At 41.0% G+C, this 25,942-nt stretch overlaps 1 protein-coding gene across 4 annotated transcripts in view; it reads right to left on the bottom strand.

Annotated features, from left to right (window-relative positions):
* The window catches only part of LOC123958803 (rho guanine nucleotide exchange factor 10-like protein), a 52,580-nt gene that overhangs the window by 9,387 nt on the left and 17,251 nt on the right, over nt 1-25,942 (bottom strand). For 3 of the 4 annotated variants that reach the window (XM_046032449.1, XM_046032450.1, XM_046032453.1), the window contains 8 exons: nt 23,775-23,954; nt 22,558-22,674; nt 16,525-16,617; nt 15,396-15,566; nt 13,355-13,500; nt 12,317-12,489; nt 9,408-9,523; nt 7,939-8,066 (listed from right to left, as the gene is read on the bottom strand). In XM_046032449.1, coding sequence (XP_045888405.1) covers nt 7,939-8,066; nt 9,408-9,523; nt 12,317-12,489; nt 13,355-13,500; nt 15,396-15,566; nt 16,525-16,617; nt 22,558-22,674; nt 23,775-23,954 — 1,124 coding nt within the window. The remainder of the gene's footprint in view (nt 1-7,938; nt 8,067-9,407; nt 9,524-12,316; nt 12,490-13,354; nt 13,501-15,395; nt 15,567-16,524; nt 16,618-22,557; nt 22,675-23,774; nt 23,955-25,942) is intronic. The other variant, XM_046032451.1, reaches the window with a different exon arrangement.

Below are 25,942 nucleotides of genomic sequence, written 5' to 3'. Positions count from 1 at the left end.
AAAGTCTGCTTGGCAAACGGTTAGATGAGTTAAAGGAGATGGTTCAGTGTCCCAACAAGAGTTCGTTGATCACACTTGACAATCAGTCACAGAAATATGTTACAAGAGATAGACTTAACCCTTTCATGCATGAATGATGTCAGCCTCTATCAGGATTTTTTCATTGCTCTTGAAAAATAAAATTACTAACAGATTCCAGTTCCCCCTCCTGCTTGATCTCATCACACTCCCTTCACCTGGATGTCCCCGCCTAACTTCTCACATGAAGCTCATCATCCTCATCCGCATGGGCACTTATACCGGTCTCTTGCGCTAGTTCCTTGCCAGATTGTCTAGAGTCTCCAGCCTAGCATTCCAGCGTACCATAGTTTAGTTATTCTGTCCGGATCGTGTCTAGACCTTTTTTCACCTGTTTCCCAGACCTGTCTTCTGCGGATTTGGATGTGTTTGCCTTTCTCTTGGACTGCTTACCTGGTACTGTGACCCTGCCTGCCTGACTACTTCTATAAACTGAACTTGCCTTATAAATCACTTCTGTCTCTGAGTCGTGCTTCTGGGTTCACTCCTGTTTAGTTTCTTCTGAAACGTGACAAAAATATATATTTAACAAACCATTGAATTAAATTATATAGTATGTGAAAACTATATTTTTAATGCTGTTGTAGTGGACCACCCAGCCTCTCACCTCAAAAGGGAGGTGAGGTCAGATAATGCCAAAAATGGGGGGGGGGCCTTTTGACATGCAAAAACTAGAGACATCGCCTGGGGTTTGGTAAGGATCTGCAGAGACTCAATCAGACATACATCGCTTAAGGATTGTGTATTCAAAGAGCCTTAGTGAACCCCTCTCACCGTAAAGGTGTCACTGGAGACACTTAGCAGGACAGCAAAGGGGGGTTGTCCCTCTCCCTCCACAGGTCACCTCCGGACATCAAAAGTACCACCCGTTCAGCTTCAACCTGACTCCTTTTCCCACAGAACGGCTGAGCCATAAAACACTACTCCCTTCTCCTCTTTTAGCTGATGTGCAAATGTGATAAGCCAGGAATGCAAAAGGGGGGACACTAACAACCCCTGTTTTCTTGAACTAACAAATGTTTCATTATAAACTGTGTTTTGTTCTGTTTAAATAATAATCCTTGCTAAGTTAGTAGTGGCGTTTTCCTCTTAAGTTAGTTATGTTACCGTGTTGTTGTTGAAAAGAATCTAAATAAGTTAATTTTTGCAGTGTTTTAATTTTCAGCAAGGATCCCTGACATTTCCTTATTTTATGTTGTAGCCAATGCTTTGTCCCAACACTTTCTGACACTTCCTTTAGAAATGATATGATAAAGAAATGTCATCCTATACTACTCGATTTATTTTCCAGCTCGAATTTAATGTTAAATAACTAAATTTCCCAGATGCTGAGCGATTGTGTTGAAAGAATAATCAAAGCTATCGTCATGGAACCAGAGGACAAAAAGTATTGCATGCCATCGTTCTGAAATGCCGTTTAATGTATAAATGTCACTCTGTATTTACCTGTTCATAATCTGATGCCATTCGTGTATCTTGCTTATATTCTCTAAGTAAGAACGTGTAACAACCAATATTATCCAGGAAGCTAGTTAAGTTCCTCTCATCTGATGGGATTCCTAGGAATACCCTTTTAGGTTTAACTACTGACAATTGTTTTCCTAACCGGAAACAAGCCCTCAGGGGAATAAACGACTGCCCTCTGGGAACCACGCCCCAACAAACAAAAGCAGCGACACACGTTCTCTTGTTCTCTTGTTCTCTTGGTCCTCTTGCCCTCTTCACCTGTGCTTCGGCACGCGCCCAGCGTGCTCCCTCTCTTGGCAATGCCCTAAGAAGTTCGACCCGGCGCAGCGAAGGCTCTTTGTTCGTTTCAAGCCACACACGCGAAGCGCCGCGACCTCTGCCTTTTCCCTCGTTTCCAGCAACTTACTTGTTTTTTTCTTTTCTTTTCGTTGTTAAAAGTTATCAGACCGTTAAGTTACACTAGTTTAATTCAAGAACGACCAAGTTCTTTTTAAGCTAACTTACACTGCTCCCACCGAAGCAGTAACAAAGGACGACCAAACCTCTAACCCAAGCCAGGGTTGTAAATGCCCCCACTGCAAGTTTCTTCAATAAGCCGACAAGCAATTCCCTGGCAGAGAAAGCGACCGACCGACGGCTTTAAGCTGTCCTAACCGAGAAAGCACGGACCTCCGCCAGTGTGAGGCCGCCGACCAGCAACCCGGCTGGGAGAAACAACAAGCAGTAAGACCAAACCAAGGCATTCTGCGACCAGTGATGTCCAATAGTTTGTTAATAGATTATCTTTAACTCTTAAAACTCATAGCTTGCGTTCATTAGCTGCCCGTGTGAATCAAATTCTCACCACAATAGAACTCCACATTCTCATTGTTTTGCCATTGTTTATTTCTTTGATGTATATTTAACCGCATTTATATTCATCCTTAGTTAGTTAATAAATTTCACCGTAATCACAGGAATTGTGTGTGTGTATTGCTTAACTCCAAGTCCCTGTAACGAGAATTTACCCCTTCAATTTGAGACGGACTGATTGATGTAAGATAATTGAGCGATTATTAACTAACTGATCACTAGTGAATAATTGTATTATTATTAAAACGCTACCCAGAGATCCAGAGACTCTGGATGAATTAAATCTCCGGTGGTGTCCCACGAAACAAGAGCTATATGAATTAATATTGTCTGACTATTAAAATTCATAATTTGTATTAATCCTCAATGTGGTCATATATTTTAACATTTTCTAATACTGTTTAAAGCAATACAAAAAAACTTACCTCCTCAGCCTCTCTCTTTCTCAGCATCTTCAGCTCCACTATCTGCTGCATTTGGGGATTCTCCTATTTCTGGCAGCCATTCATTATCACTGCCATCTTACTTGATTCTGATGGAATTTACTGCACTATCCCAAATACCTTTCTATTATTTGCTGCAAGACATTAAATGTTACTCACATAATGGAACTCATCTGCACAAAATATTGTTTTTGTTTTGTGTTTTACATTCTAATAATATTAATCCATGGATTTACATCCAAAAAAGTTATTGCACATGACGTATTTTCGCGGTTGTAGTTAATTGTAGTTTACATATAGCCAGTGATGAATAATGTCCAATTTAGTGGACTGATGATTAATTGTATTTTCCTCCCAACATAGAATCAATTCTTGGAAAGGTAGTAATTAAAATTAGTTGTTACTAGATGCTACCAAATTTTATTTAGCTGCAGGGGTCTCCTATAATTGAAAGAGTGGCAAGATTTACCTGAGCTGCTCAGCGTTTCTGATTGTCCGTCTGCCATCTTGGTTTTGACAAATTTAAGTAGCACTTACAACAGCTTACCAGAGGGTGGTAGTGTATGGCATGTCACACTAGCGTCCACTGTAGTGGCAGATGTGCAACTAGACTATCAGAACCTCTGCCCATTCAAGTAAACAGATTTTGAATAGCTTGGGTTCAGACCTTAGACTGTATATAAGAAGTGGACGTAGTCATCGTGACGTCACCCGTTGGTTTGTGGACTGCCATTTTGAAGCCTTGAGTTTGGCCGATAGGCCGCCACCATGTTGAGTTTTTGCAACCAGCGGCACTGGACGTGGCCATGTGCAGAACTAGCTAGCTAGCTTGCTTAGCTAGGTACATCTGTTATTAACTGTCATTTTAACAGGGCTGACAATTTTGTCTAGCAAACAACAGTCTTAAAACTAAATGTATTCACCAGAGAAAGTGAACAGCCAACACCAAATAAGCTTTTCAATGGCGCTGATTAAATTTACACAGTGCCGTGGGTACGAGTCAGCGCTACCCTGATTGACAGGTCGCCGTGGTAACGACTTGTCAATCATAGGTAATCCTGCCCTGAAGCATACTCTGTCTATTTTAAAATAAATGGGACCATAATTTACTAAATGAACATCATTTTGTATTGGAGAAGACATGAAACTAGCGATTGAGACCATAAACTTAACAGGAAAGTGTTTACTGAAGGTAATTATTCAGGTGAGAAGTAGGATCATTTTGCCATTATTTCTAATGGAGCCAGACTTCTTTTTGCAACCAGAAAAGCCGCACCCTGCTGGCTGTTCAATAGAATGCAGGTTTCAGGGACTTCCACGCTGGCATCAGATCGCTGACCGGAAGCTTCTCGCTTGGTTTAGACTGAATATAATTTATACAGGTGACAGGATTGTACACAAACAGACACAGGATTCTCTGTAAGTGGTACAAAATTTGCCTGAAAATAACAAAGATCTGGAGTTTCTTGGTTCAAATTCCAGCACTAAATGGTTGTTTCCTGTGAGGCGTAGCTATGCCTGTCTCGGCGACAGCCAAAGTGGCTTAAAAATGGTAGTCCACAAACAATGGGTGAAGTCATGGTGGCTACGTCCACTTCTTTTATATAGTCATGAGGTATAAAGTATAAGGGGCAAAAGCTGAGTATATGTACCATATAACAAAAGCCTTCTATGTTAAAATGAATCTAGGGTAAACAGTATGTGAAGACCAGATAAAATACCACCTCAGTAAATGAGCTAAGCACATTTCCCCAATTTGTTTAGACTACTCAAGCAGCAGCAACTACCACTACAGCTGACCAAAGAAAATGTACCGTAGGTGCCCTTCAGCCCCGGCCCCACAGCCCTGATAATTTGCTAAAAGTAGAGGACTGTGGTTATTCCTGGTCGCTTCCAGGTGTGAATGTGTCTACATGTGTGAATGTGAAAACAAGAAGAAAAAAACAGCAAGCTGTCCCTGCATAAATAAGGCTAAAAACAGAGGAGCAGAGGTTGGGGTGGGGGTGGGGGTGGGTGCAGAGGTGGAGTGCTATTTACATACCATTAATTCACTAAAGCACAAGGATGCGACAAATGTTATAGGAACATTCCGCCATTGTGAGAAGTACACTTTGATGTCTTTCTAAGAGTTAGATGAGGACATAGTCCATCAAGTATCCAGAGTAACGGGGACAGAGATTTGAGTGCCTCAAATTTAATTCTATTTACCCCCATTTTATTGGAAGCTGAAATTGAACAGGGGGATAGTCTGGACAACTAAAACTAAAAATATCTGTAAGGCTAGATGCCACTAGAGATAAGCAAAAATAATCTTTTACTTGTAATATGGAAGACCAACCATTTTTGTGGGATCCATCTCATGCTTCTATCTGCCAGCACACCTCTCTTCATACACATGGAACAACCAGAGACGAGTCATAACGACTCTCCAGAGCCTCTTTGGGAGCATGTCTGTTTGGACAAGACTCTCAGCCAGTACTAACTAAAGATGAAGCCCGAAAGAATGCAAGATCTGCTATGCGCCTTGCAGGTAGTCTTAAAAGGGACCTTGAAAAAAAGAGGTTTCAGGCTTACAATAATGTTTCTTCGTGTATTCTAGTTGAAATAGAGGATGAAGTAACACATTTGAAGAAACACATTTGGTTAAAGTATGAAATTTGAACTCTATCTGTCGCTTGCCAGTATGGCCCCATGTATCTATGCCTGTGGTTGCTCCAGCAGACGCAGTAAAAGAGGATGTTAATGAACTGCTGTCACACGTAGGCTGGTGCCTTTGAGGCAGCAGTCAGGATTCTCTCCACGTCCTCACTCTGTTTGCAGAGTGGAGGCTGTGATGTGCTGCCTGACTGCAGAGAGTTGCTTGCGGCCAGACAGGAGGGGACCAACTCAGTACAGGGGGTCCCTGCTGTGGTCCCACTCTCTCACCAGCAGAGCAAAGGCTCGGCTTTGCGCACAAGTGTGTATGTGTCTGCTTCTTTGTCTTAGCTCCATTCCTTCTTGTGTGCAGGTGCATTTATCAGCAGAAAGCACGTGTAAAAAAATGTAGCATGCTCATACTCTGGAAGCATTGTTGTGCCCTAGATTGTTACTCATTTCAGTAACAAAACATAGACAGATAATAAGGGAAAACCAACGTATGTGTGTGTGTTTGTGACAGAGACAGAGCCAGTCTTCCCGCTGTTCTCCCCTGCAATCTGCCACTGCCGCACCCTGGGTAGTGTCAGAATGGTTTGGGCACCCGCTGTGCCACCTGTCACCCCCAGCCCCGAGGCTCACTGCCGGTCCAGCCACCCGACACAGAGGCCCAGCTTCAATTAGATTGCTATCACACAACCAGAATTGGCTCTTTTTCCCTATAGGAGATTTCTTTCTTTCAGCTGACATTGTTATATTTTACCTCTCCACAAAAACTCTGTGGCCATCTCCAAGTATGATTCCAGTGCAGCTCTACATTATTTAAATTTTAAATACAAATCTACAGCTTGGACATATGTAGAGGTGGGAAATCTCCTTGTCAGATTAGTTGCTAATGACATTATCACAAGAACTCAGCAAATAGGGTACCCCTTGAAGGGGAATTCGGGGACTCTCTTGTAAGCATGACATCTGGCTCCACCAAACATCTGAGTAAGCAGATTGGCCCTGCAGGCCTGGTGTGACAGCCGACGAGGAAGCTGGGAGATGTGGGAGAACTGATCTGCACAGCTCCGCTGCTCAAGCTGTCACTTTAGCTTGGCTTGGCACAGTTAGATTCTCTCTGGCTCTGAAGCATTAGGCCCACTCTTCTGACTGCCACTGCCCTGCCGGCAGAGAGCCAAGTCTTTCATTGGGGGGGTCGATCATCTCTCTCACTCTTTCTTCCTTTCTTCCTCTCCTTCTCCTGCTTAGTCTCTTTCAGCGGGGCTCTGGCTTTTTTATCGCAATCTTTCTCTTTTTGTCCTCCCCTGCCTCTTTCTTATCCAATCCCCACCAGAAGCCACGAAATGGGATCCATTATAATCTGCCATTATTTGCTATTCCCAGTTCTTGTGCAGTACTATAAGCTACTCATATGCTCTTTCCTTGCCATCTTTGTTCTTCTCTAAGTAGCCCTTCAGTCATTCAGCAGTCACTCTACCCTCCAGGATCTACTTTGACATGTTAAGACAACCACTTCAACACCCTTAGTGTGACAAGGTAACCTGCTATGGCTTGCATATATGCTCAGCAACTGCTGCTGTTTTGTGTTTGGTCTGATGAAGTAAAACTAGTGGTAATCGTTGAAATGCAAGAACTTAAAAGCCATACATTTACAAACTAAACCCTATAGGTTATTAACTTAACATATCACTATTTACTTATGTGTATTAACTCTTGTAAAATCTAATATAAAAACTAAAGGTGTTTTACAAGAGTATCCTTACAACCAGGAGTTCAATTATAGTACTGTAGCATAGAAGCATATGCTACATTCCCAAATGCTGGATATTTTTTTTTTACAGACACCGCAAACTAATAATAATAATATGGATCTTAGTTGAGCAACTGAGAAAAGTTATGCACTATGGTCCAATGTTAGACAAAGTCTGACACACAAAAGGGTCTCAATTAAATCCTGCAAAAGAAACATTTTGTGGAGGCAAATTATTATTCCATCCTAGTACTGAAGGAAATTAATTATTTGAGTCAGGTAATTACCCTCTCACGACAGAGTAAACTGTTCTCGCCTCTTATTCACAAAAAGTTAGAATGTCTTGTTGGCCCAGTGATCTAAGTGCATATATGTAATTACAATGTTCTGTTTTTTTTAGCCATCCCTCTCTTTCCTACTATATTTAGTGCCACTATCATTTTACTATCAACTATCTAAAAGAAGCAAGTTATATACAGAGAGATACAGTATATAGCTAAAGGGGGGGGGGGGGTGACAGCCAGTTTGACAGTTTGTCTTGTTATTTTTATAATCATCATCATTAAAATCTTTTTTACTTCTTTAAATCAGTTACCAACAAGGGATGTATTGTTGCTGTTGCTGATTTTGTGTTCATTTATGTTCTCATACCCAAACATATACAGCATATTTTACTTGTAGCACATCTGTATGTGAGAAGCTACTCACTTGTCTGGCCTGCCAGGCACCTGCAGGCGTAAGCGACATTTGTTAGCACTCTGGATTTGTTCTTCTTTGATGCGAATAAGCCTCTGCAGAGCCAGACACCAGTCCTGGGCCACAGTGGTGTTCAGGTTCTTTGATGGAAAAACACACAGTTAAAACTTGTTTCTAAGCTGTAGCATATAGGTCATCTATGAAAGATACAAGCGCATTCCATGCATACTGACCACAGGGGGATACTGTAGATGCACTTACATTTTGATATTCTTACACACGAACCACCATACATCCACTCATATCAAACTGCAGTACATTATTTGAAGCTACATGGTTGTGGCATTTTTATCCCCTCAAATGTAACGCTGAATTTACTTCAACACCAGCATCCATTGTACAAACCTAGTCCCCCAAGTCAAACAGAATCAAATCAATTTTCTAAAGTCAATGAGCTGTGCAGAAGTATTTTATCTATTTGTTCCGTGGACAATATTATAACTGGGTGGAAAGTGAAAATCAGTCATTTAGTGCCAGGCCAATATCACTCCTCCTGAGGACATTGTGCTCATTAAGTGCAGAGAGGCAAAGGTGCCACCATTAGCCTGAGAGGCTCTTTGGTGATTGCTGGAGTATACTTCCCTGGATGTGTTATGTAGTGTATGGTACTGTTAATGTGTTAGTGGCAGACTACTGGGAAGTGTCCTGATTTGAACGCTACAGGAGGGACGCTGCCGGTTTCTTCTGCAACACAGCAAATCTGACACTTGCATGCAGTTAATCAGAGAACATCTCATTCACACCACCACTGTGGCACTGTTGATAAGGAGATAGAGGAGAGACTTCATGCTTTTAGAAACTGATGATTCAAGAAGCGTAGGGTATTTTCTTTGATCCCATTTTAAACATCTAGAATCATTTTGCAATTTCTTTGAGGGGAATAGCAGAAAGAGATTTCCCCAAATGGTTATCCTTGTACCATCTAAACTTGATCTCTTAGTTTGCACTCAATCCGACAATTTAAATTAACTGTGCATACTTCAATTTTGTCTTGGCTGTCTTTGTGATTCTGTGGAGTGTTCTCAGAGCTTCTGAGCTATTGTAAAGTAAGCTGCAGTTTACAGAATACATCCATTTTTCATATATTATGTATACACATATTTTCATATATGAGTCAATATCTTGAGATAACTGGCTTATAAATAATTTGTGAGACTGAAAGCAGTTTTTGGAGGAGAGCACATTTGAAGGTCAGTCTGTGGGCACTTTATTTTTTTTAACCGGCCAATTTGAATGAAAGAAAACCGAGAGAGAACAGGACTAGCCTGTGTAGTGGTGTTTGGCCTGTAGAGTCAGTTAGACTGAGGAAACAAAAGGATGAAATCTTGCCTTTCCATTGACTGTTGCATTATATATGTTGTATGATACACATTTCCCTGTAAGACAGGTGCAGTGTAACTGTAACATGAAGTGACAAGTACCTGATACATCCCCTGTAGTGTGCCCACAAGAAGAGTGACCTCCTCCACGACAGAAAGGTCATGTTGCAGTTCTTGTAGCTCCTGGTAAAGCCGTGGAGGGCCAAGAATCACTTTACCTAAGAGGTGGACAACACACAAAACCTAAGAATTTGTGATATCACCAACATATTGCATGCAACAAAAGTAACTTAGCCTATAATTTGTCAAATAACAATGAAAAAATGGGCTTTACAATTTCACAAAGCTCAAGGTGATCTCTTCAAATTACTTGTTTTGTTTGAAAAACTGTCCAAAACACAAAGGTATTGGATACACAGGGATAAAACCATATCCCTATACATACATATATACACACACACACACATATATATATATATATATATATATATATATATATATATGATGTAGACATGCAATATACAGTTCAGTGTTTTACACACTCAGAGAAAACAATGACATTGCCTCAGAGAACTAGTGGAAGTGCAGAAAGAAAAGTTGCTTTTGCTGAAACTCCAGTGACACTAATAAAAGAGGTTCAATGTGTAGATGGATCGATCTTCATTATTTGTTGAACTACAGAGAGTGAATTTATGAGTAAAAAAATCAGATGGAAAAACTGTTATTTGGAGCTATGATGCCCTTTTTCTGGCCAAAAGCAATGCAGGTGTCTCATTAGACGCAAAATTCAGCATCGATTTGAGGCCCGCTACCTTCAAAGTCTCTCTCTCTTACTGCCGCAAATCAATAGCTGTGTCTCCTCCTGTCTGCCATCCGACGTCCTAGCTCCCCTGGCCCACATCTCCCCAGCAGCAGATTCCATGCGAACTGCCTAATTAAATTCTGCAGGTAGATTTTGCTCCAGAGCTGTCCTGCACTGTCACCCCTGCTACATAATAAAGCAGCAGAAGAGCTGAGCCTGTAGGCGGGCTTAGTGAGGGATGCTCCACTGATGGGACATGCCGCCTTTTGTCTATCCGCGTGCATAAATGGAGTGAGAGTAAAGCCGTAAAAGGAAAAGGAGTGAGAAGAAGAGAGGGGTAGGCTGGGATTGTTCAATTCAATTCGAGAGCTCCATTGTAGCTTTTGGGGTTTAATGGGATCTTTGTCACAGGCAGCCAGTAACATCTGTCATATGTGCAAAGAAATCAATAGGTAAGACATCTGAATATAAAAGGGTGTGCTGTGAGTTGCAAGAACAATGTCTTCCTGTCCTCTCCAAAGGGATTGCCTGGACCCCTGAGCAGGTTTTTGAGTCCTCTAGGGCCTGTAGTTGGCTACGGCCTGAGAGGTGAATGTGCTGAGTTGTAATCCAGCGTAATCCCGTTGGTGAGGCAGGATATGGTTTCCACACTCAGACATGGCTATCCACACCAGCCGCCAGGCACGTAGCTGACTGGTGTGGAAGGCAAGCGCCCAGAGGGGTCCATCCCTTCTTTCTCTGGAATAAGTCAGCAGTTTGGCACTCAGCTGCTGTGCCAGTGACGCTAGCCAGTGGATTTAAAGACAATGCAGCTTCCACACCTGCATTGAAAACCCTAGTCTGGTCCATAGCCAAAGCCCACTGGTACACATCTGAGAAAAAAAACTGCACTCATGACAGCAAGTCAAATAATAATCAGCAATAATGGGGGTGTAATGGGGGCAGAATGAAGGAAAGACAGCATGAGGGTAAACAACTGGAACACTCGGCTTTCACAAAAAGAGTGCATACATTGGTCGGCTTTCTGTGTGTTGTTAGGGACAGACGAAGAGACAGCCTGGTATAGGCACAGACAAAGGGATGGAGCAAGATGGGCCAGCATTTCCCTAAAGGCCAGCTTTCTTCAATCAAGAGTAGCACCAGGGTCTGCAGAAGATGAAAAATGACTCAATTTTGAACCATGCTGAGGGAACGAAGGATTTAGACTAGACACCCCACTGAATGACATCACAGGGGATGAAACTATAAATAGATTGGACAGCCTGTCTGAATGAAAATTTGGGACCCCACAGATGTTCAGGGAGGTTTCTGGATGATTAAGGTGACCACTCCGTGTCGAAAAGGTGAAAAAAAGAAGAGGGAATGTCTGAGTAAGAATACAGCATCCTCTGTGAGGCATAACATTCTCAGAGTTAGAAGCAGGTAAAGGAAGGGAGACAGCTGCATTGAGAGCTAACCTTAAATGATCCCAAAACCTTGCAGCAAAGTTGTGCGTATACGAGTATACTTTACCTGCACAAAAGCGAGCAACTTAATCCAGTGAGAATCTAGACCAGCTCTCAAAGCAGTAGCTACTTGCTGAACATGACACGGGTAGCTCTGAGGAAGGCATCATTATTATTTAAGTCATAGAGCTGCAACTTTGAAAATCCTGTACCATTACATCCTGATAAGGCTTTGTATCTCCCTTTTCCCATGGCACATTTATCAGGGATCTCGTCAAGCTCTGTATACACCCGAGTTTACTGAGGGGTGGTGGGAGAACTAGTGTTTCAACCACCGATTCCTATCTACTTCTACTGGCTCTCTAATTGGGCCTGGAAAGGGAGGGAATAATCTCTGCAGATTGATGATTCCACTCTAGATGTGTTTGTGTTCTATCAGAGAATGAAATGAGACTGTGGGGATGCTGCGGCAGGGGGCTCTCTACCCCCACATCTCTCTCCAAGATAAAAGACCCTAGGCAGATGGGAACAAGTGACCGTCATCACTATCCTCCTCACAAACACATCCTCAATCAGAGTGACAAGCAGCATGCATGCGTCTCCAGTCCTCCGTGGGACACTTGAGAACAGAAACAGATCAGCTTTGCTGAGTCAGAGTAAGGGACTGAGAATAAAAGTCAGTCCAAGTGATGAGATTACATAGAGGATGGCACATTAGGGAAAGGAATGAGATAGGACTGGTTGGCATTTTTTTTGTTTTTTACCTGATGTAAATGCACCACCTGGCCGCTTGGCCCCGCTTTGTTGGAAAAAGGTGTCTTTGCTTTGAGAGCCCTCCTGCCCCACCTCTACTACTTGCACCTGCTGTAAGGGGGCGCTCCACTTCATGGTGTATTTGGGGCCAACAGGGACCAGGCTGCTGATATCTGGAGGCCCCCTGGTGGAGATAAGAAAAAAAACAATTAGAGCAGGAAGTTTAGAGGGAAACAAACCGGAGGGAAAATCCCACCCTATCCGCATCTTGCTAACAGCTCTACACCTAGCACTCCATAGGAGAAGACAGCCTTTAAAATGTCACGAAAAAATGTGGGAATTAGAAATCTGTATGATCACCCATGTTCCCCGCCAAAATTGTACCCCTGGCTATGAGGAGGAGTTCATTGCTATTCATGTATTCCAGTAATCACGCAGACAATCAACATTGTGATCGGTTTCTCAAGATCCTGGAGGGTAGACAAAGTCAACTTTGGGACAATCAAGTTGAATGAGATGTAGAGTGATAATTACTTTGAAGGCTAAAGAAGAGGGCTTTAAGCAACATCTTTGACAGGAGGTTTGTAAAATATACAAAATCCCTTTCCTGTTTACTTCTTGAAAGGAGGTGGTGGTGGAGTGGGGGGTAGGGGGAGGGATATGTGATCAATGGTGCTGTCACATAAGATAAATTGGAAAGAAACCAAAAAATGTTTTATGTCAGTAATCTAAGACTCCTGTAGCTGTAGTTAGGCATTCTACCATTTGTTTAAAGCTGATAAAGCTCCTGCAACTCCAGATAGTGCTCAAAACCCCTTGCAGCTATTTCTCTTTCCTATGCAGTTTGCCAAAATATCCTTGCAAAACCTAGGGCATCACGTAAGAGCCCTGTGCCACCTAATAGCTATTTCACCTAACTGAGCAGTTTAGCAGACTCTCCTTTCAAAGCTTAGACAACTTCATGCTAGAACTACACATTACGATCAAATTAGCAAAGTTTTTTGAATGCAAGAGCACTGAGCTCGACTTGCTCCACAAGAGGGACTTACTTGACATTTATGTTGGCACAGATGAGTACATCATCAAAGAGGAAGACCTTTCTCTCCTTCGACTTTAGGACTTGTCCCCGCTCGCCATACACAGTCTCAATAAGCGTCTCACAAAGGACCAGTGACCCCTGCTCCGAGTTCAGTTGCTAAAAGGGACACAGCAATCAGATCAGAGGCGGAGAAGACAGCATCACAAAGGGCCAGTCCTCCAGAGTTCAGTGCCTGGAGGACACAGAAGTCAGGCTTGGAGGAACAGATGTCTCATCAGGGATTAGCAACAAATTCATGCTGCTGAAGGTCATTTAATGTGTGTATATGTACACACACAAGGCACACACACACACACACACACACACATACACACACAAACACACATATCTAGCCTATTCATTAAGCAAACTTAGTGAAAGAGAGAATGCACATTTGCCTTGCAAACATTTCTTTTTAAATAAATACTTTCAACACGTGCTTCAGGTCATTCTCTAGCTTTTTGTTTGTACCATGTTATCTACCATACCACTGCAACAGAGTCCAAACTGGCTTAGCTTATGAGCATGGGGACACAAAATCATTTCCACCACAACAAGGCAACTACGAATAGATATACATGCATGAACAATTTGTTGCATGCACACCTTTACACAAATACACCCACACACACACAGACACAGTTAAAGAATCCAATAACAGATGCAATTTATGTTACAGTATGTTGGCACATGCTGTGCTTTCCAGTCATCCATATGTTTGGCAAAGGGAAATAGCAACAGAAAGCGTTCTTTTATCACTTTGGTCCAGCTTCTTTTATGACTGCCTAAATCAGTACTTTTAGTTGTATGCATACTGCACCAATCTAAGCCAGGCTCATCACAATTTAAGTGAAGCCACAATACTGCAAGCAGCAGGTTACGTCCACATATGGAGTTCACATCCTGATCCTTTGATGTTTGTGTTTGTTCAAAAGGCAAATATTTAGGAAATAATGAATCTCGCTGCTGTGTCCATTCTACATCCTGCAGTGCAGCTTCTGGCTGAACTCAGATAGCACACAAAATGACTCATTAGCCCGAGTGGGACTGCCATTTGATTGCCACAAAACCGTACAGCTCCCTCAAGAGGTGCGCTGCTATAAGCATACACCCATAAAGTTTTCAAGCTTCAGTAGGTACAGAGGGCATTGCACCATGCCATGTGAATGTGTGAGTGGGATTGCATGTGTTTTGTGAATGTGTGCGAAACCTAGTCTCTCTCACATTGTTATCTGTCCTATTCCGGCGACTTAGATACTTTGAGACAAAGAATGAATATTTCATTGGATGGTTATGGGGGCAATAGAGGAGACTGTTTCCTATTGGAATTCTGCAGTGTCACCGCAGCAAATGGAATTCTGTGTGGAGTTGAGGAGATTGGCCGAATCAGCTCATCTCAGAGTCCTGGAAAGCAAGGGCTGATAGAGAGACATTAAGAAAGGGGGAGGGGGAGAGAGAGAGAGAGAGAGAGAAGAAGACAGAGTAAGATGTAGTCACACTAGAGAAAGAGGAAAAGAGTGTATAAGTGGAGTAAGAAAGTAAGAGAATAAGCAGGGAAGTGCAAGAGGGGAATAGACGGGAGGTAAAGTGGAGAGAGAGAGGAGCAGAGTGACAGGGTGAAAGAGATAGCTCTCTTACAGTTTCCAATTAAATGTCTCATTTACCCCCTAATTCTTCTTATTCAGAGCAGCATTTGTTCAGATTTGCAGCGGCAGGACGGTAATTTCAGTGTGGTAATGGAGAAGCAACGCCTCTGCCATTGCATTTGGTACTGTTTAGGGATGATAATGGGCATCATTTCTAGGAGATAATTTCTCTAAATAAAAATGCCTTCCTAGATTAATGTGTGGGATAGTGATATAAGCAACTGCTATATACTAGTTTAATTTATAGGTGTTTGGCTCACAGTGATAACAACGCAGAGGAGTTAAAGGGCTCCGAGTCTGGCTCACAGTTGATTTGATTGGGGCATATGTGCAAGTGCGCGCGCATGTGCACGTGTATTCAGTCACCTTACTGAGCAGGCGATCACTGACGCTTCGGGCTAGTTGTTGAGTCTCTGCAATCTGGTCAGCTACTCGTTTCTGTTCATTCAGTTTCTCAGCCAGCATCTCCAGCTCTGTCAGAGCAAGCTGCAGGGGCAGGCGATCCACGTGGCCCTTCGGTGTATTCTTAAGCATGTCCTAAAAAAGGTCACAAGAAAAGTTTAAAGTAAAGAAAAGTAAAAAGTACAAATTGTTTATGATTTAAGACTTTCCTCGGTATCCTGCAATATACTGAATTGTAACAAAATAATGTGTTCTAGCGTGAGTGTTGTTTTGCCTTGATAAGTTCAAATCTGAGTTGAATACTTTCTTTAAGTTTAGGTGTGGGACTGTCACAGATTCTAAAGGATTTAGGTAACTGTGTACACCACACTGACTTTCCAGTGGTTATGTAAACTGTACAGCTTATTGTGTTGCATGTTCTACCTTTTGTAAGCAGTGTTGGCTAAAACAAACCACTAAAAACAATTTTTAAACTCCAAATGATCAAAGTCTGTCTAACTGTAGACTTTGTGGCTTGTATGTCTATATTTACTGAACCTATGACCCAGTGGAAGCTTGGTGTTGTCTTGATATGCATCTCAGATGTACCTTAGTGCTTTGAGCTCTAGTTCCCTGTAATGTATGATTCACTTCCTCTTTGGAGTACTGAGTTTAGGCTAGAAGAAAATGCCTGATTCACATTCATAACTTATCTTCTGAATTCATGGATAATCAATGCCTACTGAGGGATGAAATTAGCTACAGCAGATCTAGCAAGTCAAGCTCAAATCCAAATCTTTGCTCAGAATAGAAAGTGGAAGAGTCGGAATGTAAAGCCAGCACTATGAAAAACTGATGTGGCTAGCTGCTTTTCAAGCTCTAGCTAACCCCAGTGTAAAAGTTTGTGAGGTACAACTTCCTGTACTTTGGGTAAGATAAAATCCATAATCAATTCTGTGGCCTTGCAGCTTTGCATCTTTATTAGAGTATGTGCTGAATCTTTAATTTGACTCTAGTTTCTCATATTGGAAGTGTTTTAGCTACCAAGACTTGAAGAGACTTACTTCATTAAAACAAAGGAAATGACTAGCCCTTTAAAAACAAAATTTTATACCTGCAGGAGCAATATGAACTGAGGGAATCGTTGAATGGGCTTAACCATCAAACCATACAGTGTGATCCGGTCAACACTAGATGCCTGCTTCTTCTGGAAACAAAAAGAAAAAAAAATTAAAATAGAGCATCCAGTTGCAAATTATTCTTGCACATTAAGAGGAAACTTTGTTATTTCTACTTTAAAAGGAGCTTGTCAGAATCCTCTATAGGCCACCTGAAGGCGTGTGAGTGGGTGAATAAGGTATGAAAATCAGGGTCTTTTAGTCATATGAGAGTATGAAAGACGAAATTTTTTGAGTGCGTTATGTCTAATGTATTACTGTAGGCGTAGGTCAGGAGAAGATATCGTTTCAGAGTCGAGTCTGTGCCACAATGACACCATCAGTATGAAAAGGCATACCACTGGGCACATTTAATAGATGGTATGGTAGTAAAGGTAAGATCAACTCTGAGACAGAAATAAGAAAAAAGAATTGTTGCTGACACTTAAGAGATCTGATGTCTGCCATACACTGCAATAGTTAACATATAATCTGTTTACATATTTTCCCTTAGGGTTAGGAGACTTTTTGCACTTTTAAGATGACACACAGATTAGAACTGGATATCAATTTAATTAAAATGTCATATTATAAAATAAAATGGATTGATATTGACATTCTAAAATTTTAGACTAGATATTGCCTGAGATTTTGATAATTGTAATATGATTCAGCCAACATTTTCATTTTCCTATCCTTTAATTTTGCAGTCTATTAACTTCACAAATATCAGAGTTTTCAGCTGAGTGAAATGAATGATAAATACCTCTACTTTTTTGGTCATGATCTTCTCATTATTAGACCTTCAGTCACATACATCACCATCATCATAATGGGCATCATCAAATTATATTATAATCTTTACACCATTTTAAAGGCAAAGCATTTGGTCCAAATTATGATGATATCTGAGTCTGTCAACATTGAATTCTCATTAAAATGTCCGTCCACCATTTTAAAAGGTGACGTCTTCTTATTAAAAAATAAAGCAGTTGTGAAAATCTACATAGGGCAGGAACTTACGTCCTTAAGTTGGCAAATATTCACAGGATAGGTACAGATATATGTAATGGCTCATGTACTCTCAAGATATTCATGAGTGAACATTGTAACCCTAGCCCTACAAGAACAAGTGGAGCAAACTGACAGGCTCTAAAGGCTCAGCCACATACAGAGTTCACTCAGATTGACTTGTACTTAATGAGACCATTAGGGTAAATCTAACATTCTCCCATTGCGCTAGGTCTACTGTATATAAGGAGTAATGTGACCTCACTAGTCATCAATGAAGTTATAGAGTGTAGAGTAGCAAGATGCAAAGATTAGAGGGCTCCACCTGTGGGGAGCCCTGTGAAACAATTACACAGGTAGGCAAAAACACTCCAACACACCCTGACCAGAAACATTTTCACTGGTCAACAGACTTGAAAGTGAAAGTAAAATACATACACTGTGCAATAAAATCAATCTTAAGTTCTTTTCATGTCACTGTGAGCGAGTAAAAGAAAGTCTTGGTAGCAGTATTAGCACAAGTATAACACTAGCCCGCCAGTGTATTGTGAATCATTTCCTGCTGTATTCCAGATAGTTGGTTTATAAACAGTGGTAACAGCAGCAGTCACCTTGTGGCATTTTATCTCTGACACAGCTTGTCTTTGACCACAGAAGCTCTGTGTCAGCCTTTGGGAGATTTACATAGGACTGCATGATATTGTAAAAAAAATTATATTGTGATTATTAACTATTAGCTATTAAAATCATGATCATGTGGCATTTGGGGTCTATACCAACAATGTTTTCTTACATCTGGAGAACAAGATGTGTAGGCAGTGGCATTCTGCAGCACTACAGTACTTCATTATAATGCTAATCAAAAAATTGCACCTTCTGCGATTTTGATAATATTTCAATTAACTGTGCAGGCTAATTTTACCACTATTCAACTGGCAGACAGCGGGCCAACTCCGGCCCATCAACTAATTCAGACTGACTTGCAGATTAGTTATTTTTACAAATAAATTTAAATAAACAATAAATTTAAAACCCGAAGAAAATAAATTGTGCAGATATCAGACATTTTGCCATAATAAATCCTTCAAGCCAGCAAAGCACTCCTGTGCTGCAATAGCCAATCACAAACATGCATTATTGACGACGAAAGCCTTCCTTTGCAAGCTGCTGTTGTTGCCTGCAAATCCAGCTCCTCCAGCTGCCTCCTTGACAAACGAGCATTTATATCACTGTTTGCGGATTGCCCTCGCTTCATATGAACCGGCATTCACTGCCACTGCCCAGTCAAAGATGTGCAATTTCTCTCATCACTAGCTCATAGGCTTGTAGGCTAGTTAAAGAGAACCGGAAAATATTAAATCGATTTGGTGCAAGTTAGATGATCTGTCTGTTTAAAATATGTGAAATAGTTCATTGAAGATGGAGTAGATGTAGGCAGAAAACAAGAAAGATTATACATGTTTACAGGAAATACTGTTGTGGAGCTCAGTAAGAGATGTCAAAATCAACCAAATTATATTTGTTTAAAATATGAATGAAATTAAGTACTTGGCCTAATTACTTAAAGATGGGCCATTTATTTTCTTTTTTAGTTTATAATGAGGCACATTTTGAAATGTAACAAAATAAAGGTTTCGAAAATATGGTGGAGCACTGTGTAAAGTGTACATAAATAAAGACAATAATAGCTCAGTAAAATGTCTGGCCCCCTGGGCCCTAGCTTTCTGAAAAGGTGGCCCCTTGAACAATTTAGTTGAATAGCCCTATTGTTGTAAAAACACCAATTTAGGAAAACATGTTATACACAATCACTACAAGGAGATAACAGTAGTCAGCAGCAGCCACCCAACTATTAAATCACAGGTGAGGATAGGAAGGCAGTGATCTTCAAGTTACTATTTTAATCTGCTAGATCCAGTGTCAGGAAGAGAGACAGTTGAGTGGGTGAGAACGGTTTTAAGGAGAACCTCTCTATCTCTCTTGTAAGGAGGGTAGTCATTTTCAGTCAAACCTGTCTAACACAGAGAGTGTCTAAAACCATAACACTGCCTGAGATGATATCAAAGCAGCAGTAGTTCACCTGACTGATCTCTGGTCATGGCCAGAATTTTCTCTATTGATAGAGAGGTCTTTCCTGTAATTATCACCAATCTGAAACACTAAACTGAGTCATGTTTCCACCCACCACTGGAGCCTAGACCAACAGCAGGATCACCTTGGCTGATATATTTCACCATCTGTCTTTTTCAGGTGGAGGTGTAGGACCACCAAGTAGAAAAAGTGACAAGCAGAATCGGGGATCAGGGACTGCAGCCAGGAGTTGTTAATGTATTGGGAACCAAAGGTTCACCACAAAGGACACAAGGAATAGTGGGTTATCTAATGTAACTAGCCAGAAGGCACCCAACAGCTTGGGGTTAGTTTGGGAGCTGAAGTGGGCAAAGGTGGCACTGACAACCGCAAGCAAGGCTGCTCCCATGAGAGCTGAGGAAACTGAAGAAGTTCAAATTAGAGGGTTTCAGGGGTCCACTTGGTTCCTAGTAAACAAAACCTGAGTCAGACCGGGTCCATTACATTATATTCAGTCTAATCAGGTCAGGTAGGGTCTTGTTGTGTTGCCATCTGTGTGTCAATATGTCTGATGATCATTGCAGGGAAAAAAATTGTTCCTTGAGGCAAGGTGCAGATTGAACTGTGAAATGCAGGGCGAAATTACAATTCTATTGTTTTCGAGTGCAGCTGATGTTAATTGGTGGCAGATCATGCTGCTGCCAGTGTTGGTGTTCTCTCTCAGTTTGGATCTGTTCAGGCTAATGGTTTTTGGATCAAGTCTTATTATTCTCAGATCATTTCGGACTGAGCTTGACAGTTCTCTGTGCCCTTCTGGATAGGGTCTGTTTTATTAATTAATTTATGCATGTCAGGTTTTCCACTGTTCCATTTCAGATGGAGTCAAACATTTTAGATACATGAATACCTCTAATGTAGATACAAATTACAATGCAATAGACATACTACATTTAGTAGCTATATACAATTAATGAACACTTTACTGTGTTCTGTAAGATATATTTCTAGCAATGTCACCTACCTTACTGAGTAGAATTGAATTTGTTGCCAAGCAACCTTAACAGCATAGCAAGAAACCTCAGCATTTACCAGTATGCTGAAACTGATGGAATTGCCTTATGTTAATTTGGGGTTTAAACACTTGACACTTTTGATGTAAAGAAAAAGGGGTAATGAGCAAGGCTGGATATGCCATTGGACCTATCAAGTCTGTCGCCTACAAAGTAGGCACCATCATATCTTAAAGGGCTCATAGTACCATATTACACCACTAGAACACTGCACTCACAGCATGCAGGGTTACTTGTGGTTCCTAGAGTCTCCAAAAGTAGAATAGGAACCAGAGATTTTAGCTATCAAGCTCCTCTCCTGTAGAATTAGGCCCCAGTTTGCGTTTAGGAGGCAGACACCATCTCAACATTTTAGGCTTGAGACTTTCCTCTTTGATAAAGCTTAGGGCTGGCTCAGGTGAGCCCAGAACCATCTCTTAATTATGCTGCTATAGGCCTACACTGCTCCTCTCTTTTCCTCTCTCTCTCTCTCCACCTGTATACATTCTTATATCATTAAGGCATGTTACTAACTCGACTTCTTCCCTCTCGCGTAGTTTTATGCTTTCTCGTCTCTCTCCTTCTATTGCTTTCAGCTGGTCTTTTTGCCTGCTGCCCCTATGTTCAATTTCTGTGTCACATGTATCATTTCCGGACGTACCTTGGAGCGATGCCCTAAACCCAACAGAAAGTCGGCCATTTTTAATTATATGGTCATTTTTGGATGATTTACACACTCTGTACTTTAATGAACTCCTCCTATGGATTTAGTCGGACCGACTTCAGATTTTTGTGCAGTCTAAACCCATTGACCATCAAAAGTTGTACAACGGTGAGTTTTCGTGGAATGGCATGCCTGTGGTAATTATTATTATTATTATTATTTTATTGATATTTGTATTATTACCACTATTATTAATATTATTTACATCTCTATGCTCTGTGCTACTGTGTATTCTCTCTCAATGAGCAATGAGATAACTTTTGTTATGAATTGACACTATATAAATAAAACTGAATTGAAGTCGACAATTCCCCCCACAGCTGATGTGAACTAGATTAGGCTCATGACACCTACAGCGGGTTCTGCCATCCAAGTACCAGCAGCCTCCACACCAGCTCTCACCACTAAACTGGATGATGTTACACTACATTGTACATTATGTACATACACAACTTCTAACACCCCTATTGGTCTGAATAATAATAACCTAATGGGACACAATGATTCTGAGATTTTTATGTATTGTCCGATCTTTATTTTTCTGACAAAAATAAAGAATATATTACCTCATAATATCTGCTAAATGTATTCAAATAATAGTCTCCGTCCCTGTAAGTCTTCCTTGCGTGCTTATGGTCATGTGCATGCAGTCAGCGCCTCCACAATATTTTTAAAGCAACACTGTATGTGACTCTATCATTGATTCTGTGTTTTTTTCCAGTCTGTGTCTAGCCAATGTATTATTTGGTTTGTCACACACATTGCCAGTGAGAGACAGAGGAACCTTTTAACAGAAAGAGAGGGACACGTGTTCTCTGGAGTAACATGCAGGGCTGTCAGCTGTGTGATCTGGTTCTGTAAATCAGCATTACAGCTCAATGATCCAGGTCATACTCATGCATGAATGCTGGGTGCACAGGGAATTGTTAAACTTAGCACATTTAAATCAGTTCTTGGCACCCTCCATGCACTATCGCACTATTTTTCTGTGTTCATGATGCCTAATTAAAGGACCCGTGTGTAGGTTTTAGTGGCATTTTGAGGTGAGGTAAAAGCACACAAAAAACACAATTAAGTTCATTTAATTTGAAAATTAAGGGGAAAAACACAATATATTGTAAAGGGCTGATGCTCACCTTTAAGAATTCTAGAAAAGCTGGTTTGGACATGCACGCCTTTTTAATGAGAGCCATGGCATTGGTGAAGTTGTTCACGTAATCACTATATACATCCAGCACCATGGACTTGGAAAACTGTGGAAACAGAAACAAGCATAATTATCTGAATTTATCATGAACAGCCCAACAGTAAGAGCATCTTGTGCTCTGTTGTGAGGCCTTTGTTATTTTGTCTTTACACCAGCATCAACACAGTCATGTAATTTCTTCTGACAACTTGAATGTCTGGCTAACCATGCTGTTTGCAGGGTGACCCGTAAGTGATTTCAATGTAAAGAGAGGCTAGAAAATGGCTATTTAAGTATAGTACTTTAAGAAATTGGTTTGTTTACCATCCTGGTTACTGCAACACCCTTCACGAGCCATTTAAGAGGCTGGGCAAAGAGGAATGAGGTGGCGGAATGTGAGAGTGTGTGTGTGGGAGGCGTTGTATCTGTGTGGGATAGACATTTATTCTCTCTCCTCAATTAAACCCACACCAGGCAGCTGATAGTGGCAGTTTGAAGAGTGGTGGCTAAATTAGCAAATCGTATGAAGGAATTAAACCTCTTTGCTCGTACCCTCCTTCAGAATGTTGCCTCTCACATACTACAAGCCCCGCAGGTACAGATTCATTGCTACATGAAAAAGGGCCAGCTCAACGAGAAGTACATGGTCCCAGCACCTTTTTTTTCAGTGTGGCCTCATTCGATTGTAGGTCTTAGGATATCAATGGAACAACACTATAATGGCCAGTCAAGACAAGGGTCAGATCAGCCTCTAATAGGCAAATAATGAGCGGACCTTACAGATGAGCACACTGTAGAAACTCACACTGAACACTTATTCTAGTGCCAAAATTTGTAAACATGTATGCCAGAGGGCATTGGATGCAGTGGAGATATTCATCATTGTAATTGATTCCTTGTTTGGGGTAAACTATCACTGTTTGCTCAATCAAACCTGTAGCTCATTATAACTCTGGTAGCATAGCTTGTGTTATAAAGTTATATAGAAATGCCAAGAAAAACACGCCTTTACCCAGAATGCAAGTCTTTGATTGCATTTTTGACTAAAACAAACGATTGCAAACAAACACATACACACATAAGGCAGCTAATAAGCCTCCAATTTGAATTTCTATTTCACACATATGAAAATACATACCAAAAACATGCACATGCACACACACTAACCGAAGCAACAAATAAGTCTCCAATTTTCTCACTGCTGTCCCATTCAGCCACACGTGACGCCAGTGCAATCTGAAACATTGAGTGGCACTGTGTGATCTCCCTGATCCGGTAAAATATAGGCCGGATCTTCCTTGGGCTGAGGATGCGTGGATCAGCTTCCATCAGTGGTCTGTGGTATTCCTGGTGAGATTGTGAGAGAAAATTGTTGTTGATATGTGCATATGTATGTGTATGGGGGTAAGTACTTTTTCTGTGCAAAAATATTATTTTTGTCAACCAATATAGAGACTGTTCCTGGTTAAACAAAAGGGATCTTACTCGTGCTATTGATTGATTTGGACCTAAACACACAACTACAGCAGCTAACAAAAGATTATTTAATATACTTACATTTGCAGCCAGAAAATATACTATTACAATGGGTTTCAGAGTTGGGCAAAGAGTTATATTTCCATTGGAATAACTTACATGCGCATTTCACTCTAAATAGGATCTGTTTTTTAGGGTTTGGGAAGCCTACCTAAAGTATCTTGAACCTGATTTGTCTACCATCATCTTACAAGAAGGCTCCTGGGAAGTTCCTTTAGTAGTATTTGACTACACTGGAACCTTTGGATTTGTCTTTGTCCTGTAAGCCTCTTTGGATCCTTTGGAGTGTGGGCGTGTGTTTTTAATTAGTTTTGTATTTACTTTTCTTGTGTATTTATTTTACCTATCTATGTATCGGATTTGTGTAATATTATTTGACTGTATACCTTGTTGACCTGTTGATGTTTTTTTTTCTTTTGTGACAATTAGAAAACTCAATAAAAAAGATATGTAAAAAAAAACAAAAAAAAACAAAAGTCTATCTCTTATTTCCATAATGTTGTCAGATACTAATAACAACCTGAGCCTGTCAGTGGCAAAAACAAGCACTTTAGTGGACGTACTTTGACGGGGCACAATTGTCCAGAAAAATCACGTTACATAAACATGAGAAATTAGGGTAGAGGATGAATAATACCAAAATTACCCTTTAAGATGAATCAGCAGTCCACCTTCCTTAAGCATATCTTCTTTTCAGCAGCATAAAAAGACAACTGAAGGCTAACAGACAAATATCCTATGAATTTAAGGAATTGTTGTCATTGTGCTTGGAAGCACATCAATCCAAAGGATTCACCCAGCATTTTCCACTATCAAACATGTTCAGAAATCAAGGTGACTTGTAATCATAAAAGCCAGAATGATAATGGCAAAAAGTAGCTCCCAGCAGAGTTACAGATACAAAAGCAACATGGTGGAAAACGCACTGATTGATTCTTCAGTCAGCCCTCATTGGGATATTAGCATAACCTACTAAATGAGTTGACAGGCTCTTTGTGGACAACATTCTTTGTGGAAGCCAGTAAACATGATTTCTTTGAATCTGAACAAGCTGAAGTATAGATAATGTTGTGCACAAGCCAGACGTAAAAGATGAAAAGACTAATTTGCCATGTTTTATTTGGATGTCCAATCAGTGTTGATGGTAAATATAGTCAACTGAAGCATATACAGTATATTCCTCAGAGCATGCTATATTGACGGAGAAAGCTGAGTTTTTCTGCTGCAAAATCTGTTGTTCTTCAAGCAACGGCACCATCATAGTGACGTAATTGGAGGCACAGAAGAACTACAGGCAATTTCAGCTTGGATTTTCAGTCTCTGCCTTTGGGTTGTCAGGGGGCATGCTCGAGATGCTGCTCTCGTTGCTTGTATTGCAAACTAGCTACGTTTCCAACAGTTAAAGAGTGCAGCGGTCGTTATGGACAAGGATGCATATTACAGTGTTTTGGCTGGCTTGGAAATTCAGCCATATTTATTCAAGCCAGCGTATACATCCAAAGAAATACAGTGGAAGCCGAGGCTGCGGCTGCATTAGCAATGCAAAGGGATATGGCTGGCAGGGACAAGCAAAACCTGAGCCGCCAGAAGCAAACAGCGACTGGTGTTGCTTTGCCCTTCGATGCCAATAGAAACTAAATCCTTCTGTTGCATTAAATTTCAGCATGGGCAGTAGTTCCAACAAACATGTGGGGAGTGTGTTTGTTGGATGTTCAATCAAGAGGTAAGTTGTATGCCAGTAACTGTTTTGGTTGCTTTTGCTATTTGTAGAACGTATACTACAGTGTTAGCATTGTTGT

This window comes from Micropterus dolomieu, linkage group LG20 (assembly GCF_021292245.1).
Source record: "Micropterus dolomieu isolate WLL.071019.BEF.003 ecotype Adirondacks linkage group LG20, ASM2129224v1, whole genome shotgun sequence".
Lineage (NCBI taxonomy): Eukaryota > Metazoa > Chordata > Actinopteri > Centrarchiformes > Centrarchidae > Micropterus > Micropterus dolomieu.
This window is presented reverse-complemented; position numbering and strand designations above follow the sequence as displayed.